General features: G+C 38.3%; 1 protein-coding gene across 1 annotated transcript in view; it reads left to right on the top strand.

The window, feature by feature from the left end:
• LOC107562139 (receptor-type tyrosine-protein phosphatase beta-like) overlaps nucleotides 1-17,910 on the top strand; it is a 37,116-nt gene that overhangs the window by 13,452 nt on the left and 5,754 nt on the right. The window contains exons 8-24 of the mRNA XM_016246716.1: nucleotides 693-953; nucleotides 1,395-1,658; nucleotides 6,254-6,517; nucleotides 6,921-7,184; nucleotides 7,348-7,623; nucleotides 8,155-8,418; nucleotides 9,684-9,932; nucleotides 10,328-10,597; nucleotides 11,630-11,908; nucleotides 12,543-12,692; nucleotides 13,580-13,841; nucleotides 14,535-14,641; nucleotides 14,822-14,927; nucleotides 15,005-15,085; nucleotides 16,712-16,793; nucleotides 16,989-17,079; nucleotides 17,474-17,550. Coding sequence (XP_016102202.1) covers nucleotides 693-953; nucleotides 1,395-1,658; nucleotides 6,254-6,517; nucleotides 6,921-7,184; nucleotides 7,348-7,623; nucleotides 8,155-8,418; nucleotides 9,684-9,932; nucleotides 10,328-10,597; nucleotides 11,630-11,908; nucleotides 12,543-12,692; nucleotides 13,580-13,841; nucleotides 14,535-14,641; nucleotides 14,822-14,927; nucleotides 15,005-15,085; nucleotides 16,712-16,793; nucleotides 16,989-17,079; nucleotides 17,474-17,550 — 3,347 coding nt within the window. The remainder of the gene's footprint in view (nucleotides 1-692; nucleotides 954-1,394; nucleotides 1,659-6,253; nucleotides 6,518-6,920; nucleotides 7,185-7,347; nucleotides 7,624-8,154; nucleotides 8,419-9,683; nucleotides 9,933-10,327; nucleotides 10,598-11,629; nucleotides 11,909-12,542; nucleotides 12,693-13,579; nucleotides 13,842-14,534; nucleotides 14,642-14,821; nucleotides 14,928-15,004; nucleotides 15,086-16,711; nucleotides 16,794-16,988; nucleotides 17,080-17,473; nucleotides 17,551-17,910) is intronic.

Raw genomic sequence — 17,910 nt, 5'->3', positions numbered from 1 at the left:
GTCAGAATGCGCCATCTAGAGTTTCATGACTGAACTATATATTAATCCATATGCCAAAAACACATTTTCTTATATTTTGTTTATATATGTTATATGTGTATTTCAGATCATGTAATACACATATAATATAGATATTTCCCCGTAACTATTGTCCCACAGATTAAAATCATGACAGAACTGCAAAACAATTTGCAGTTCAATACAAATGGGATTTATGGAATTTCAGGAAGCTCTGCATAAAACGAGCAGGTCATATTAAACACATCCTGTCGGGCTGAAATGCTCTTTCTATTTTCAGCCAGTGTTTAATGAACTCTTGTGAAGTTGCCCAAACAATGGAGGATAGTTACACATTCTACAACAGCTAGATACACTATGTGTACACATTAAGCCAGAGCCTTTTATTGATTAAACATGTAATGTATAATTTTTTTTATGTTACAATATTTTTTTCATATTCCAATTTAATACACAGTGTTAGCTATAAGTAAGCCAATTGTAAGTTGATTTCTCTAAAAGTTTAACACTCTTTAAAAAAGCATTGATCTGTCTGAATGAAAAAGAAAATAAATTTTGAGAAGTTTAAGCATTTCAAACGGCAGCGAGCACCTTTATTTGACTAACCTATTGATCACTTTATTATTATTATTATTCTGGCTGTACTGTATCCTTCTCTCTGTGTTTTTTTTTAGTGCCCGCTGCTGTTTCTGACATAACCGTCACTAACAGTGGTCCAGATTTTCTGAATGTGTTGTGGAAGGCAGCAGAAGGAGATGTGGACTATTACATGGTGATGCTAAAGGACCAGGAGAAGATTGTACACACACTCACTGCGTCTAAAGCAACCGCAGAGTCTGTGTTCAGGAGTCTGGTTTCTGGCCGACTGTACACCATCTCCATTACCACACACAGCGGCAGTTACAGGAACCAAACACTTGTACAGGAGAGAACGCGTAAGCAATAATAGTAGCATTGTCCTTACAGTTTTTAAATTACAGAAATTTCAAAGCAAAATCAAAACAAAAACTTGTGACACTTTTTCCCATCACAATGTTTTTCATTAAATCGTGATTACAATAATTAAATGAATCAATTACATTTTGTTCTCCCCAGATACTTAGAGTTGTACTTTACAAATATACTTTTATAATTCAACTAATATATATTTTGTTCCACATTTCAATATTATGTTTACACTAGGCTACTAATAACTGAAAGGGCATTAATTGTCTTGTCAACTATTTTATTTTAGGGCCCTTGACAAGTTTAATGTTTTTGGGAGGTTTCCATAAAGCTTATTTATCAGTCTTTTTCCCCCTCATGTGTTGTTTTTATTGTTACATTATATTCACAATAATTTGAGAATATTAAAATTGCACTATTTCTTCTTTCAGAGCCATCCACCGTCCAGAACCCCGCCTCCATCCACTCAGCCAGAGATGACTTTCTAAAGGTTTACTGGAATCACGCATCTGGGGATTATGACTTTTATGAAGTGGCGATCGAGTATAACAGCACACGTCTTCAAAGTCAGAAGCTCAATAGGACACAAAGTGAATGTGAGTTCAATGATCTGATTCCAGGATGTCTCTACACTGTGACCATCAGCACCTGGAGTGGCCAGTACAACTCGACTGTCTCTATACATGGCCGAACATGTGAGTGACATCATGTTTTAGCATCTGTTTTTCCCATTATCAGGGGCAGGCACTGATGTTTTCGCAATCTCTCATTAAAAAAAATAATATTAAGACACTGCAAATCACTGTCAGTGTGAACGCCACTTAAATTTGGAATCGGTATCAAATTATACTTAAAGGTTTTTGATGTATCACATTAATTAATTTGACCTTTAATGTGATACGTACGCTTTGATATAGTGATAAATCATAGCTTTGTCATTGGTTAACGTCATTGGTGAGACATCATCCCGTTATGGATGACAGTGTAATTCAGAAGGATATTAAAGGATATCCGGACTAAAGAGCTTCAGCTTCTGATTGTCTGAAGTGCGAAGCTCTCAGGCATGCCGGAAGTATGGCAAGGTGACAGCGTCCAGATTCATATTGAGCACAAAGCTTAAGTAGCAAGAGCTTGAGATGATGGCATGGACTCAACAATGAGTATAGAAAAGAATGCAGGACACAATTTTTGTTTTATATCCAGCTGTAGTATTTACTCAGTGCAATTTAAGCCTAGTTCACACTACATGACTTAAAGGGGTCATATGATGCGATTTCAATTTTTCCTTTCTCTTTGGAGTGTTACAAGCTCTCTTGGTGCATAAAGAAGATCTGTAAAGTTGCAAAGACTAAAGCCTCAAATCCAAAGAGATTTTCTTTATAAAAGACTTGTCCACGCCCTCCTAAAACGCCTCGTTTAAACACGCCCCCACATGTCTACATCTCTGTGTGGGAAGATTTGCATAACACCGCCCAAATGTTCACGCAAAGAAAGAAAGCGTAACTTTTATTCTCGCTGTAGTATTGTTGCCGCCGGCGCCATGTTGTGGAGATGCTGTGTGTTTAGTTGTGAAAGCGAAACTACTTTGTTTGGCCTTCCAAAAGAGGACGATATCCGCTTCGTCATGCCTAGAGCTGATCTGTGGTGGTCACTGAGGAAATACATTCTGTTTGTATTTCAGTCTGTGCTCAAAGGCTGGATTTATGTTTACACTGCGCGATACGCAACGCAATGCGTAAAAACACAGTATAAGTCATTATAATCAGTAATTATGTCCCCACTGGATGCAACAAATGCCTTGTTTGGGTTTTATTGGTTTTGTCTCGCCGTGCCGGGAGACGGCATCACAGTATGTGAGGGGCGTAACATTTCCGTCACACGCTTGAGGTATTCGGCCAATCACAATGCACTTGATAGCTGGCCAATCAGCGTACACCTTGCTTTTCAGAACAATGAGCTTTGTAAAAATCGACGCGTTTCAGAAAGGCGGGGCATAGAGGAGCAACAATAATGTACATTATGTGGAAAATAATGTGGTTTTTTTACCTTAATCCGCATAAACACATTGCATTACACCAAATACACAACATAATGTTATTTTTAGCAACTGACCCCTTTAAAACGTCGGCAGATTGCTATCTGTCTTGAAGTCATTGTGGAGTTCACACTACGCGACACTACATAAATGATCTGCAACAGAAGGTCACACACTACACAAGCTGACAACAACTCTGTCACCCAACGACTCTACACGATCCACAAACCACGTTTTGTCACGAAAACACACGCGAGAATTTTCACTTGGATGTTATAAGTTGCACCGAGTAAATACAGATGGATAAAACAAAAACTAAGACTGTATCCGTCTTCATTTCAGGCTGCAAAGCAACAAAATGTGACTGTTTTAAAGGGGGGTGATTCTTTTCTATACCCACTGAATATCCAGTCTATAAAATCTGATGAAGGTGTGTGGAGAGGCCATATCACAAACCTTGTGAAGGGAAAGCCTAATAACAATGCCTTAGAGGCAGCCATACTTCTCGTAGAGTGGGCTCTTACGAGGCAAAGGAAGACCACGTGCCTCGTAAGCCACAAAGATAGTCTTTACAATCCGCTAGCTTTTTCTTTGCTTTGATGCTGAGATTCCCCATCTGGGTGAACTAAAGCAGACCAACAGCTGGTCCAATTTAAACCACTGAGAAGAGTGGTGGACGTAAGAATTAATTGCCTTAGGCCCCGTGTCCACCAAAGCGGTTTTTTTTTCCTAGGCTAGCGTATTTTTTCAATTATTTTTCAACGCTGAGCATCTTTTTCACGCTGGCATTACTTGAGAATTGAAGAATGTTCAACTTTGGATAAAACGCAGCGCTCATCACTGTCACTTTTGAGTCAGCTGACCAATCACAGTGAAGGAGGGGTGGGACTAATACCAATCAACTGTCACACCCTGCTTGTACTACGACTGATCTGAACAACAATGGAGAAGTTAAAATTGCTTGTCTCAGAGTATTTATGTCTTTACCAGATAGAATTGCCGGACTACCATATTATTGTTATAAAAAATAAAGTTTGGAGAAACATTTCATTCGCGATGCATCTGCCATATTACTTCAGCGGATATTCCGATAGCGTCTCAACTGAAAAAACTGCTGTGTTCTCAAGTGCTCACAGCTGGGAGTTTTCAGCAGAGCGCCTGGAGTTTTCAGCTGGCTAAAAACGCTTTGGTGGACATGCGGCCTTAAACGGGCAAAGCAAGTTGAGCTCCTCTTGATCCACCTGTCTGAAAGGGAGGAGGTCAAAACGTCTGCAAAATAATAGAGCATTGGTAGGCACCTTAGGCACATTACCCAGTCTAGAGTGAAGAAGAGCTTTTAGCATGCCAGGAGCAAACTCAAGGCAGGAAGAGGCAACAGACAGGGCCTGCAATATCTCAGCAGAAAAGCGATCCTGAAGGAACTCCTGCACTGAATCAATCAGGCAGCTAACTGGGTCCAACTGGTGTTCTCTGCACCACAAAGTGAAGAGTCTCAATTTCAAAGCGTACTCTTTTCCTCATGGAGATAGCTCTAGAATTAAGAATAGTCTCAACAATCAACCAACAAGAACCAAGTTTTCTTCTACATCACTAGGGAACAAAGGCATCTGTGCATATAACCCCAATGATGTGAAATGGGTTGCCCCTTGGGGAAAACTCCTTGGTCTTGATCCACCACTGTCTCATGTACAGCAGGAATCACTTTGGACGCAGCTGCCAAGAGTCCCAACAGTCTTTGGAACTATTTCATAGTGACAGCTTGGGCTAGCCTGATCTAGCCTAATGCTGAGAGAACCAACTGAATACGAGCAGGAGACTGACATGCCTGCATAAAAGTCGAGTCCTATATCCACCCTAGAAAAGTGGTTCTCTGTAGTGGAAAAAGCACATTCTTCTTAGAGTTCAGCCTTAACCCCAAGCATCTCATGTGGGCGAGAACAACATCTCAATGCTGAGCCAACATTTCCTTAGGATGAGCTAGAATTAGCCAGTCATCGATATAGCGGAGTACACGGATGCCCTGGAGTCGCAAAGGAGCCAGTGCTGCATCCATGCACTTCGTCAATGCGTGGTGTGTCAAGGTTAGGCCGAATGGAAGAACCCGATATCGATAAGCTTTGCCCCTGAAAGAAGTAGTGAAGTGAAGTCACTTCTTCTTCACTTCACTTCACTTCTGAGCTAACCTCAGCTAAACAATGACACTATTGTTTTTATTTATTTATTTATTTATTTACAGTAGCTGCTTTACAGCAGAATTGGTCTCTGTTTGCATCTTTGAATATATTTTTTTAAATTAATCCCTGTAAAGCTGCTTTGTATAAAGGGCTGTATAAATAAAGGCGACATAGATCATGTGTGTCACCTCTTGTAATGTAACGCACATTTATCCTAAACGCCTGCTTACTGTTCGACTCACAATGACAGAGCACAAAGACGTTCCCATCGGAGTATATTGAGACTCTGAAAGATGCAAACAAACAAACAATAAATAAATAAATAAAAGGCCAAACGAATATATAAATTACTTGACCCTATTGGTTACACTTTACTTGAAGGGGTGTGCATAAGACTGACATGACACCTTCATAATCATGACATGACACCTACATAATCATGACATGACACACTTTGTACTTTACTTACATTTAATGTGCTTTCTGTGGACATAAAATCACTTGTACATTTCTTTTGATGCCGACATCTTAACGTCTTTGACCCATGTATGTATGTATGTATGTATGTATGCATTTATTTATTTTCTTTTGTATGTATGTATGTATGTATGTATGTATGTATGTATGTATGTATGTATGTATGTATGTATGTATGTATGTATGTATGTATGTATGTATGTATGTATGTATGTATGTATGTATGTATGCATTTATTTATTTTCTTTCTACTTTCTAGTAGGAGTAAAGATGTAATCAGTGGACTACAATAAACAATCTTATTTCACCCTTGTGTTTTTCAGTTCCGGGTGCTGTGGGTAATTTGTCCCTAACAGAGTATGGAACCAGTTTTCTGAGAGTGAACTGGGCATCTGCACCAGGAGATGTCGATAACTATGAGGTTCAGATTCTCTTCAATGACACACAGGTGTCACCAGCTGTGAATCTGATCTTTGACCCATGTATGTATGTATGTATGTATGTATGTATGCATTTATTTATTTTCTTTCTACTTTCTAGTAGGAGTAAAGATGTAATCAGTGGACTACAATAAACAATCTTATTTCACCCTTGTGTTTTTCAGTTCCGGGTGCTGTGGGTAATTTGTCCCTAACAGAGTATGGAACCAGTTTTCTGAGAGTGAACTGGGCATCTGCACCAGGAGATGTCGATAACTATGAGGTTCAGATTCTCTTCAATGACACACAGGTGTCACCAGCTGTGAATCTGAGCAGTACGGTTAGGGAACACATGTTCTCCACGCTCACACCAGGTCGGCTTTACAAGATCGTGCTGTCTACTCACAGCGGGTCATACCAGCGTGCAGAGATCTTTGAGGGCCACACAGGTACTGTAAGGTTTTACTTTTTATTGTTCATGTACATATAATAATAATCATGTATATATATACTGTATATATATATATTCTTGAATAAGAAATAACCATAATAACATTGTGAATAATGATAATAGTCTTTTAGATCTGCTTTACAGCAAAAAGCAACCTGGACATATTTTTGTGAAATTCCCCTATAATTATAATACGTTTTATAATGAAGCTAACTATTGTAGCATTGCATCAAGCAGTGGTTTATGAGGTACAGTATTATAAAAAAAAAAAAAAAGTAAATCCCTTGCGCTAAATTTGAACAGATTTAATACTGATTATGTGTTGAATTAAAGGATTTGAATCCAAATGTATCATTATCATCATCACAGTTTGTGCCTTTTTTCCCATTTTGCCAACCCAGTACCCAGTCAGGTTCGGAGTGTTCGTCTCAGTGCTGGCACCACAGACAGCAGTCTCAGAGCCTCTTGGTCCTCTGGTGATGGAGACTTGGACTTTTGCTCAGTGTATCTGTTTCATGAGACACATGTCCTGGACATCAGACATGTTCCTAAACACATCACACAGACAGAATTTCACAACCTGGTACCTGGTCAAATGTACTCAGTAACTGTGCAGTCGGTCAGTGGAACGCAGACGAATAACAGTACAACTAGTGGCAGAACAGGTGTGAAATACACATATTAACTGTATTTACATGTCAGAACTAGATCTTCTAGTGGAAATATGATACTACATGAATTTGATTAATACAATAATGTTGTCTCAGGGAGACAAGAAGTGTTTGAAACCAGAAAGTGTAGTCTAATGTGTGCTTATGTGTGTTTCAGACCCCTCCACAGTCACCAACCTGCGGGTAGATAATGAACTCAGCACACACAATCTGTTAGTGAGCTGGACGGCAGCTGTGGGTGTTTGTGATGGATACAGTCTACAGTTACTAGATGAGAGTGACCAAGTTATCGCCAGCGCTTCTGTACACTTCTCCGTTACTAACAACCACCACCTGTTTAAAAATTTAACTCCAGGAAGGTGGTACACAGCACACATTCAGACACTCAGTGGCACTGCCAAAAGCAAGGACATCACTGCCGACGGACAAACATGTAAGACACATATCTTGTAGCATGTTTTTCAATGTGTATTTACATTATGTCATCAGTTCACCACACGACTGAATCTCATACATGTATTTTGAGTTTTGATTTTTTTTAAGTCATCCAGTTAATTCCACATGTATAAAACCAAACCCCACAATACATTAAAATTCTTAGACCAATAAGCCAAAAATAATTTTCATTTTATGACCAGTAACCAGTAAATGGAAGATTTATATAAATATATACTGTATATATATATATATATATATATATATATATATATATATATATATATAGTCTAAATACATTTAAAATAAAGTAAAAAAAATCAGTTATATTTTATCTACATTATAACACATCTTACTATCTAGCATTAAGAGTACTTTGAGCTCTGTTTAACACATTTTACTTCAAATAGATAAATTCTGCAGAATTCCAGAGATTTTCCAACCAAGTTAATGGAAAAAAAAGATTCCAAGTCTTTCCCAGAATCACGTAATGGCAATTTTACAAGACCTGATGTCCTAATCTCCTCAGGTCCAGCAGCAGTGACCGGGCTATACATATGCTCCAACATGAGCACTGAACTTTCGTTCTGCTGGGCTGCACCGGAGGGATGGGTGGACAGGCTTGATCTGTATCTGTACGATCAGGTTGAGCAAATACAGTCCCACAGGACACTGGGAGAAGATTCTCTGGGCTGGTCCTTCACACACCTGCTGCCGGGGACGCTGTATAAGATGATGATCATCAGCAGGAGTGGGAAGCTGAGTAGTCAGTCATCTATATGGGCACGTACAGGTGAAAACTGAAGCTCTGCTCTATATGTAATATTTCCTAGTTAAAATGCTTCACAAGAGTTACCTGCTATCGCTAAAAATATCCCGTCACTCTTCAGAAAATTTATTTATTAAAGGTCATATGATGCGATTTCAATTTTTCCTTTCTCTTTGGAGTGTTACAAGCTGTTCATGCATAGATAAGCTCCCTAAAGTTGCAAAGACTAAAGTCTCAAACCCAAAGAGATATTCTTTATAAAAGTTAAGACTCATCCACGCCCCCCTAAAACGCCTCGTTTAAACACGCCCCCACATGTCTACGTCACAATGTGGGAAGATTTGCATAACGCCGCCCAAATGTTCACGCAAAGAAAGAAGGCGTAACTTTATTGTTGCTCCCTCGCTTTTCAGACCGATGAGCTTTGTAAAAATCGACACGTTTCAGAAAGGCGGGCATAGAGGAGAAACAATAATGTACAGTATGTGGAAAATACACCAAATACACCAAATAATGTTCTTTTTAGCAACATCATATGACCCCTTTAACAACCAATACTTGCTCCCTGGATTTGATTTTTAGGAGCAGTTTGACCTTTATGATGGCAGGTTTAGTTTCCCTTCATATTTGATTAGTTAGAAACCAAATAAGTATATATCAAAGATATTATTGTAAAAAATTATTACAAAAACTAAAATTAGAAGTAAAATATATCTGACTAAAGTAAAACGTAACAGTAATAGGAGTTTGCAAAAGAGTAAAAAAAAAAAGTGTGCTAGAATATGTATAAAAACTGAACAAAATTACATAGGATGACTTTAGTTTTCATAGTTTCAAACAGTGCTAGGAGGTCGAAGTACGATGTACGAAACACGATTTTCCGTATTCTGTGCTATTAAACAATAAATGGCTGTCTGATTGGCATGTAAAATATCTAACTGCTCAAATGTTCTCATTTTCCGAAGGTACAAACAAACTAAAAATGATTTATGAACAAAAACTGAATAAAACTATACTGAAATTCACAATATACAACAACATACACTTCTAAAGCTACCAATTTACAAAACTAGAATAGGTGTAGAATTTAATTTGATATTACTGTATAGTATATAAAAATTTAGATGAACAGTGAAAGCCTGTGGCATTTTTCTCACTTTTGTTTAAATTTTAGGCCTGACCTCCTAATTTAAGGTAACTTTTGACTTTTACTCTTTCTAATTTCTCTTATTTAAAATAAAAAATCTTTATCTTTGTTTTTTGTTTAAAGTCTTGTTTGTTTTTTACAGCTCCTGCCTCTGTAATAAAACTCCATGCTGAGAATCAGGGTCAAATGGACAGTCTTCTTCTGAGCTGGATGCGTGGTCCTGGAGGACTTACTGGATATTCAGTCACTGTAGATGGCTTTGAACAGCGGTTGGGTCCAGAGAGCACACAGGTGGTCTTCCATGGGCTGGTTGCTGGTCGGCTTTATTCTGTTACCCTTCAGAGCTGGAGTGAAGATCTGACCAACACTACGACTGCAGTAGGGCGTACAGGTCAGTGCTGCTGCAAATCATAAAGCCCTGAAGTTATGTTTCACATTATAACTGATCTAATGCCATAGTGATGGGCCAATTTCATTTCAAATGTTTCTATATTTGAAACAGTTTGCAGTATGCAACAGTATGCCTGTGCTGAAAATCTTTTTCCATGCTGCAGCTCTCAGCTTTTCTTCTGTGATTCACTTTCAGTGGATAATGACTGTAGTGTAAAATTTGGATCTTTTCCTTATTCAAAGCATCATACAAGCTGAAAAGACTTGAAATATAGTGTCCAAGTCATATCAATGAATCTTTTTGAAACTCAGCAGCTAAAGCACAGCTTGGACATTTTGCTAAAACCAATGCACTACAGTTCTGAAAGCTAAATTACTCCTATTATATCGCCACAGTTCCTGCACCGCCATCATCGGTGTCTGTCAGCAGTTCTACCGGCTCAGTGGAGATAAAGTGGCATGTCCCAGTTTCAGGAGACTATGATGATTTTGAAGTGACATGGTTTCCTCAGGACACACTTCATGTTTCTGTTCTTCATCCCACTTGGCGTACACTGGAAGGACTTTGTCCAGGGCGGCTCTATAATATCAGCCTTCTGACTGTCAGTGGGACGAAACATGGTCCTGTGACCTACAGCAGTCCTGTTTACCACACAATCAGAGTCCGTGAGTACAGATTCACCGACCACTTGAGATCACACCAGGATTGCTAAAAGTCACTTGTGGCCAGTTTTACATCCTACAGTATTTAAACAAATGAAAAGAATTATTAAGTATTGAAGTATGTGATTAACGCGATGAAAAAACACTAAAATCTAACCATGATAGAATAGTAAAATCTAAAAACTTGTGGGTTTTGTTTTGTATATGGCTCCTTAATTGCAGAATTTTTGGAACCGGCTTGATTCCAGTTTTTCAGAATCATTTCAGCGAGTCAATTCCAAATGAACTGTTTTGAGGCCTAAGAAAAATGTCTGTATTTGCTCAAATGGTTTAGTTCAAATTATCCGTATTATGAAAACTCACTCACTTGAAAACACTCACTGGTCACCACTTGCTGGTGTAATGATGTATCCAACAAAAAAGAGTAACCGAATGAAGCAAATAATGAATCTGATTGAGTGTTTTTGCTGAAGAAAACAAGTGTCAAATCACAATGAATCATTCCCATCCCAGCTCTTCTGGAATATGTAGTAGTTTGGTAACTAAGATAATGTACACACTCTGGATCAACTTCCAGCCATAGTATATGGGAGGTTTGAGTGTCGATAAAAATATGTATAAAATTGGGACCAATTTAAGCAAAATGTGGGCATGAATTGAAAGCATTCTATCCTGGGTTTTGAAGGACACTAGCTGTTTCTGCTTTCTTATTCAGTTCATAATGAAGAAAATTACGGAAAAGTGTGTGTGAGTTCTGGATTGTGGTTTTAGATACACAAACATGACAAGCAAATAACTTTTATCCAAAGTGACTTACAAGCAAGACCATTGGTTTAAGTGTGTGGAGTGGTTAAAGGCTTGCATTAGAAGGGTGTCTTTAGGTGCTTCTTGAAAGATGTGATGTTCTCTGCAGTTCAGTTGGAGGTTGGCAGCTCATTCCACTAGGGAGGAGCAGAGAGGGTGAAGGTTTTGGAGAATGACTTTGGGGAATATTTACTCACAAAAGTGTTCATAAGAGACTCCTTTTCTCTATAGCTCCACATCCAACTCAAAACATCCACTGTTTTCCCCTGAGCTCCACCTCTGTCTCCTGCTCCTGGGCACACCCAGAGTCTGATTACGACTCTTATGTTGTGGAATGCTGCAAACAAGGGTCCAGGATGCCAGTGTACACCTACACACTGGGACATGATGCTCTCTCGCAGCATTTTGACAGGCTGGAACCCTTTAGAAACTACACCATCTATATCACAGTGATGTCTGGAGACAAGCAGAGTCCAACCACAAAAACCAGCGTTATCACTATGATCGACAGTAAGTGAGCTTGCTCTTTCTTCTTGAAATCACCAACTCTCACTGAAAATGAATGACTTATGGTCACTTTGTTGCTCTACATCACTGCATAATGTGATCTCAACATGGCAGCCATTATGAGGAGTGACCCACTCCATGAAAATAAAACAACTTTTTCTAGAATACAAAATTTTAATGAAAGCATTACATAGGTAAGGCTGGAATATGATATATGACTTTTGCACGGATTTCTGCCCAGATTTTCAGTCGATTCGAAGGCTGTCAATCATGTTTGATAGTTTGATAGAATTTTAGAATGCATATTGTTTTCATTTGTCATGCATTTCCTAGCAACAAGGCACACTTTTCTTTGTGAGTTTGCTGCTTTTGGAACAATTTAAAAAAGTCTAGTACTGTGTTATCTTCAGTCGTTTAGTGTATGATGCCCAGTGTTTCTCTTTAACCATTTACAAAGTAAGCAGGTGTATTATGGCAAGTGTTTTAAAATCTGTTCCATATTTCGTGAAGTTGTGAAGTGTATTTCAGCTTTTAACTGACTAATTATATAAAGAATTCTACTAATATATAATTTAGATATACCTAAGTTGCCGAAATGCTACGACAGCATCTCAAGAGGTCCATATTTGTTTTTCAGGGCCCCCTGTTCCACCGGTGACAGTACGGGTCAGTGAGCAGTCCACGATCATCAACCATTTCACCATCCTGTTTAAGTTCAACTGCAGCTGGTTCAGTGATGCTAATGGAGCTATTCGTTTCTTCACAGTAATTGTCACTGAGTCAAACGGTACCAATCATTTTTAATCTCAGTTTCTTCAACTGAGTTTAGCAGCATTTATGCCAATATTATTGCTATTTGGGGGATAGTTCACCCAAAAATGTTAATTCTGTCATATATTACTATAAGATATTTTTGATGGAATCTGAGAGCTGTCTGACCCTGCATAGACGGCAACGCAACAGAAATGTTCCCAAGTCCAGAGACGTAGCAAGGAGATTGGTAAAATAATCCATGTGACATCAGGGGTTCAACCGTAATTATACGAAGCTACGAGAATACTTTTTGTGCGCAAAAGAAAAAAACAACAACTTTATTCAACAATTTGTCCACCCTGTAGCGCCATTTTGGAGAATATCAGCTGGACGTAAACAGCGTATGCCGTTCTGTGTTAGCTGCGTCACACGGATACGCTGTTTTCGTTCAGATCAAATCACAACAACATAGGAAACAGATCTGGTGTGACGCAGCTGACACAGAACAGCATACGTTGTTAACGTCCAGCTGATATTCTCCAAAATGGCGCTACAGGGTGATGCGGAGGAGACGAATTGTTGAATAAAGTCGTTTTTTGTTGTTTTTTTGCATACAAAAAATATTCTCGTAGCTTCGTAAAATTATGGTTGAACCCCTGATGTGACATGGATTATTTTACAGATCTCCTTGCTACGTCTCTGGACTTGGGAACATTTCAGTTGTATTGCTGTCTATGCAGGGTCAGACAGCTCTCAGATTACATCAAAAATATCTTAATTTGTGTTCCGAAGATGAACGAAGGACTTACGGGTTTGAAACGACATGAGGGTGAGTAATTAATGACAGAATTTTCATTTTTGGGTGAACGAAGCCTTTAACTCTGTAAAACTGAATCCAGTCTTGTTTCATTTCATTTACAGATGTTGATAATATCCTCCCAGAGCAAAGACATCCTTTGCCATCTTATCTAGACTACAGACAAAACCGCTCCATCAAAGCATACCAGACCGGCTACTTTCATAGCCTGTGTGCCAAGGGATCTGACAGCAAGATCCGTGTTTTTGAGATAAACCTCGGAGCAGGGATGAAACGTCTAGGGGGAGCTTGCAAATGGGATCCAGAATCTATCCAACATGGAACGCATTTCTGTGATGGGCCGCTCAGACCCAGAACCTCATATCGGTACTATTGAATAGATTTATGTAATATTTGTTGTATTACCTTACATTGAAGTTTGTAATGTTCATCCATCTCAATGTCAGTGTGTTTTATTAAAAAGAAGATTGTCTTCATATTTATATATAAAAATTGTATGCTGCAGCATAACAAAATTGATCATAAGTATTTAAAAAAAATGCTAGTGAATATCATACCTAAACTGTCATTATTTATTCACTCTCATATTATTCAAAACGTTCATCCATCTCAATGTCAGTGTGTTTTATTAAAAAGAAGATTGTCTTCATATTTATATATAAAAATTGTATGCTGCAGCATAACAAAATTGATCATAAGTATTTAAAAAAATGCTAGTGAATATCATACCTAAACTGTCATTATTTATTCACTCTCATATTATTCAAAACCTGATTGACGTTCATTCGTCTGTGGAACATCAAAGGAGATGTTTAGAATAATGTTCTTGGTGTTCTTTTTTGTACAGTGACAGGGAATGTTGATGGGTTCTGTCAAGCTCTAAAAATGACCAAAAAGTGATTACGCTAAAATAATACAGCATTAAAATATGATATTAATGTGAATGTTTGGAGTGATATGAATATGAGTAAATGAGGACACTTTTTATTTTTAACTGAAATAATTTTCAAATCAGGTTTAAGATGTGTAATTCTAAATATTCTTACTTTACTGTCTCAGATTAAGTGTCCGTGCCTTCACTCAGTTGTTTGATGAAGAGAACAAAGAATGTGCGCATCCCCTTTACACCAACACTTACCTTTCCCTCCCATTATTAACTCAATCAGGTAAGACACTGATGTTTTTTTAGTGTTATGAATCAGCAGGACAGTTGAGTTTAGGATTGTTGAGATGAGAACATGACACAGGTCAGATTCAAACCAGTTCCCCATGTGCAATACCACTGTGCCATGACTCCAACCTATTTTTTATTAAGTAGTGTAATTTCTCATGTTTTTGTCATTCAGCACCACGAAATGGCCTCACAGGAGGAATCACCGCTGCTACGTTTCTAGTCGCCATGATGCTCGCTCTGACTGCCTTACTCATTTACAGAAAGAGGGCTCACAAAATGTGAGTACACACAAACACTTTTATTAACACACAATGTTTGTTACTGTGCTGATGTTTATTTGTGTCTGTTCTTCAAGAGCCGTGCAGGAAAGTCCAGTGATGAAAATGTGCATGTGGAAGGCGCTGCCTACCTCACAGATGTGCTCAGGCATAAGAAGGTACCAAAATACTTAAATTCTCTTTATTTTAATGAGAGAAAAATAAATAATGATATTTATAAATCATATTTTGTACGACTTAATATGTTTAGCATATTTTGAGGCTAAACTCCTCAAAAGCAAGTTTGTTCATAAATGACAATTGCAGCATTTATTTTTAAAGGGGTAAATATGATGTTGCTAAAAAGAACATTATTTTGTGTATTTGGAGTAATGAAATGTGTTTATGCGGTTTAAGGTAAAAAAACCCCACATTATTTTACACATACTGTACATTATTGTTTCTCCTCTATGACCCGCCTTTCTGAAACGCGTCGATTTTTACAAAGATCATCGTTCTGAAAAGCAAGGTGTGCTGTGATTGGCCAGCTATCCAGTGCGTTATGATTGGCCGAATACGTCAAGCGTGTGACGGGAATATTACGCCCCTACCATACTGTGATGATGCCCTGTCAGGCCGGAGCGATGATTCAAAAACACGAAAACCCATTATAAACGAGGCATTCGTTGCATCCAGTGGAGACATAATTATGGATTATAATGACTTATACTGTCTTTTTACGTGTCGCGTTGCATTGCGCCGCATAAACATAAAACCATGTCTGCATTTGTGATCGGAGAAATGACAAACAACAAGCTCTACTCTACACTGCCCAAAAAACTAGCTTTAAATATAAAAAATGTAAAAACTCTTTAAATATAAAAAAAACTTACTTACAGCCTGGGAGTCAGAACAGCCGGCATTGTAGTCTACTCTACCAGGATCAGGAAACAGTCCTCCATAAAATGCGCTGCACACATCTGAATATTTGGGTTGAAGTTTTCTGGAGCAGTGTTGCAAATACAACTTAACCACTGATTTCTATTCGTGTCCATTTTTGGAAGGCCAAACAAAGTAGTTTCGCTTTCACAACAAAACACAGCGTCACACACGGTGGCCTAGAGTGAGCGGCGGCGGCCTAGAGTGAGCAGAGGCTGGGGGCTAGAGTGAGGAACGGCCGGAGGGCTAGAGTGAGCAGAGGCGGTGGGCTTGAGAACGGCGCGACCGGCGGATTAGGCGAAGGAGGGTCCGGAGGGCTTGCGGCAACCACATGTGACGACCCCGGGCTGGAATCCGCTTCGTCCACGGTGAAAGCCGATCTGGTGATCCACAGCGCAAAGTTGTTGTATTTTCTCAGCAACCAGCACGGTTCAGCTCCAGACATGATGAAGCCATATCGTCCTCTTTTGGAAGACCAAACAAAGTAGTTTCACTTTCACAACGAAATACACAGCGCCTTCACGACATGGCGGAGTCAACAACAATACTACAATGAGAATAAAAGTTACGCCTTCTTTCTTTGGGCAGCGTTATGTAAATCTTCCCACATCGAGACGTAGATATGTGGGGGCGTGTTAGAACGAGCCGTTTTAGGTAGGCGTGGCTGACTCCTAACTTTTATAAAGAATATCTCTTTGGATTTGAGACTTTAGTCTTTGCAACTTTACAGATCTTCTTTATGCACCAAGAGCTTATAACACTCCAAAGAGAAAGGAAAATTTTAAATCGCATCATATGACCCCCTTTAACATTATTATTATACGCATGAATGTTATTGATTTAGAATGTTCACTATTATGCACTAGCCCAGTCCAAGCAGCCCAGTTTGAGTCTCATCTTGCTAAACTTCAAGCTGATTGCAGTTACCTTCTATCTGAAGAGTTTGAGGTAATACACTGCATATAACAAAATCAAACACTAAATATCTAAGTATCAAAGCAGTAACAGAATAGTAGACTTGATAGCCTAGTCAAGACATCCTTCCACTTTAATCTAAATAAACATTTATCAGCAAATAAGCTGAACTTTATCATCTGAATGCATTATTGATTATTGCATCAACATTTACCCAATGTTGAAAAGGGCCTAAAGGACGTGGGACGGACCCAAACTCAGAATGCTGCACGTCTACCTGGGAACCGAAGCAAAAATCGCTACAACAATATACTGCCCTGTAAGTAAAGACAAATGATACTGTAAGTAAAATACAAGTATTATATATTTACATCTCAAGGTATACTAGACTACTACTTATACTAGTATAGTTAGTACTGGTTTGGGATGCTAAGTGGTGCTTTGGGGTCTTTTTCAAATGCAAAGCAGCTTGAATCTAAACTTGTAATTTTTTATTTTTCTTTTTGTAACAATTTTTTATTAAAAAGTTATATATTATATAGTATATATATATATATATATATATATATATATATATATATATATATATATATATATATATATATATATATATATATAATTAATAAACCTTTTATTTGTGTGGTCAAATTAAACAAGGACTACTTGTAGTTTATTCCCTCTGCTCCCTCAACCTCCTTACTGATTAACTACAGACGACTCAACGCGGGTAAGACTGTCTTACTTGGAGGATGACCCCTGTTCAGACTACATCAATGCTAACTGCATACCTGTGAGTTGTTCTTCATATGATTGTTCAATGGCTTGGCTAAAGACTGGGTGGAATTGTAATTATATATATATATATATATATATATATATATATATATATATTCATTCCAGCTTTCCATGATAATAGTAAGGTTACTAAGATCAAGTGACTAGTATTCATCTGGTCATGTGATCTCACAGTACAATCACTACTTTTGGTTTGAAACTTGCCCTCATGTCATTTCAAAGCTGTGTGATGTTCTTGCTTCTGTGGAACACATGGGAAGATATTATCTTTTTTTTTGACCATACAGTGAAAATAAGTGAGGTCCAAAACACAGAGGTGGGGGACTCGAGTCACATGACTTGACTCGAGTCTGAC

Source organism: Sinocyclocheilus grahami, unplaced genomic scaffold (assembly GCF_001515645.1).
Source record: "Sinocyclocheilus grahami isolate Dianchi unplaced genomic scaffold, SAMN03320097.WGS_v1.1 scaffold809.1, whole genome shotgun sequence".
Classification (NCBI taxonomy): Eukaryota; Metazoa; Chordata; class Actinopteri; order Cypriniformes; family Cyprinidae; genus Sinocyclocheilus; species Sinocyclocheilus grahami.
Note: the sequence above shows the minus strand (reverse complement) of the source record. Positions and strands in the feature narration are given on the sequence as shown.